We start from the raw sequence: 2,168 nt of genomic DNA, 5'->3' as shown, positions 1-2,168 counted from the left end.
CCAGCCGCGTCCCATCGTCCACTAAGTGAGTAAGCATCTGCCACCATTGCCATGCTCCATACCGTGTCCTCATGCTCTCGCCCTAAGACCGTCTTTCGTACCTTCATTGACTGTATTGCTAGGGTTTCTGCTTCTGCTGCGCTTCCTTTGCTCGTTGCATACCATGCTGCACGATATAGTAGCGTAGCCCACTCTATTAGCGAGGATGTCGCTTCTGGCTTCTGGCCAGCTGCCGCCTTAGCGTGTGCGAATAGCGCTTGACAGGCTGCCCAGTTCTCATACTCTCCTGTCGGGAATGCTGCGCAAAGGTTACTAACAAACACCTGCTTCCATTGCTCAAGTTTGCCGTTTGCAAAAAGCCATCTCCTTGTTGCAAGCTGCACGAGACTGTGCATTTCGAAAGTAGCGTTATCTGTATTAATAGAGATAAGGCAGAGATCGCGCAGCGCCACTATGTCGTTCTCAAATTTCCTCCTATCGTCATTGTCATCGCCATCGCTTTCTTTGTGCTGTCGCTGGGCCTTAGGCTGACTCTGTTTACGGCTGAAGAGAAACCTAAAACGCTGGCTCGTTGATCTTTCCCTCCTCTCTGGAGCTGTGCTAGCCCTATCCACTTCTTGGCCGCCGCGGATAAGTGATTCTGGAATTCCCTGCCGGTCGAAGAAGCTCATTAGTGAGAGCAGCTCAGCTGCTGACGGTTTATATTGTCGCAAGTGCTCGAATGATATTTGCCATGTAATAATGATGGAGTTTTTAGCCTCTCCGTCTCTTCGAAGATGTCCTGCTTCGTGGTTTAGCAGGCTTGTCATTCCGCCGTCGCTGCGCCTAAATTCTTCTAGGTACTGTGCCACTGAGCAACGAGGTGCGCTTCGCAAGATATATGCAGCAGCCTGTGTAATAGCGAGCGGTATGTACTCGAGCGCTGCAGCCAGCTTCGCCAGCTCAGCATCATTGCTCTTGTCCGCTTGCACTCCCTGCTTCTTTCCAAGCAGCGCCAGCGACTGCGCCTCGTCCATCGGGCCCAGCGTGATGATGTCGCGCTGCTCTACCAGCTTCCTCGCTGCTTCTTTGCTTCTCGATGTGATAAGCATCGAGCCGTGCTCGCAGTGGGGGAGGTACTCGCGCAGCGGTCTAGCTGCGGTCTTGGAGCTGGCAGGTTGGGCCTCGAGTAGAAAGCTGGCATCGTCCACGTTGTCTAGCACGAGCAGCCATGGCTGCTTGCTGTCGCACAGCCAGTCGTGCACCAGCTTGAAGATGTTGGCTTGCGGATCTTGACGTCCTACGATCTTGACGCGGTCGGCAATATCGTGAAAGCTTTGCTCCAGCCGGGCGGCGTTGCTAGCGTGGGCCCATAACACCCATGTTTCTGACGACTGCTCGCGCGTGCGGTAGGCATGCTCGATCGCTAGCTGTGACTTACTGCGCATCTGTCAGTGTATCGTGCTCCGTGTCCAAGAAGCACTCGTGCTGTTTACCCTACCCCACCCAGTCCGACGAGCGCTATCCTTGCATTTGGCTGCGTGCATCGCTCACGGAACTCGTCGAGCAGTGTGCCTCTGTCGACAAAATCTGCGTCTCGTGCGAAAGGTATCACGATGGATGGCTGTGGTGGAGTTTCGCGTCGCTCTAGGCAGAGGCCCGCCGGTTAGCGTTGGATCGGGTGTCGAGCTCCAATCGTCCCGCAACTTACCAGGTGAAGCATAGAATGTAGTGTAGACGGGACCATTTATAGTGCCCGCTTGAAACCCGACGTTAGCGGGGCCAAACGTTGTAGATGCCATTAAGAGAAGAAACGTTTGTCGATACAAATGTCTCCATGTCTCTATACGTAGGAAGGCTGAAGATGTTCTGGCGCTTGGCAGCCTGGCCGCTCTCGTTATTTGCCGTCGCGAGTGTTGCGCCACTTGCAGTTCTATAGTCCTGTAACGAAGCCACCGTTCTCGTTCAGTCTGACCTGCACCAGTCACCATATAGCGCCCAACTTAGCGAACTCACAGCGCCAGATGATTTACGATATGATAGCCAGCAGAGAGCTCACTACCCCGCAGATGGCCGAAGCAGCTGGCCGCAGCGTCCGCGCCATCAAGTACATCCGTGCAAACATGCGTCACTTTGGCACTGTTACAGCGCCGTGGGATGGCGGCGGACGCCCTCGAACCATCACCCCC

General features: G+C 54.7%; 1 protein-coding gene across 1 annotated transcript in view; it reads right to left on the bottom strand.

Annotated features, from left to right (window-relative positions):
- Positions 1-1,781, bottom strand: part of BU24DRAFT_356217 (uncharacterized protein) — a gene marked incomplete at both ends in the record, with an annotated part of 4,599 nt that extends 2,818 nt beyond the window's left edge. The window contains 3 exons of the mRNA XM_033523888.1: positions 23-1,419; positions 1,476-1,626; positions 1,691-1,781. Coding sequence (XP_033378858.1) covers positions 23-1,419; positions 1,476-1,626; positions 1,691-1,781 — 1,639 coding nt within the window. The remainder of the gene's footprint in view (positions 1-22; positions 1,420-1,475; positions 1,627-1,690) is intronic.
- Positions 1,782-2,168: the final 387 nt, after the last annotated feature.

Source organism: Aaosphaeria arxii, assembly GCF_010015735.1.
Source record: "Aaosphaeria arxii CBS 175.79 unplaced genomic scaffold BU24scaffold_11, whole genome shotgun sequence".
Taxonomy (NCBI): domain Eukaryota; kingdom Fungi; phylum Ascomycota; class Dothideomycetes; order Pleosporales; genus Aaosphaeria; species Aaosphaeria arxii.
This window is presented reverse-complemented; position numbering and strand designations above follow the sequence as displayed.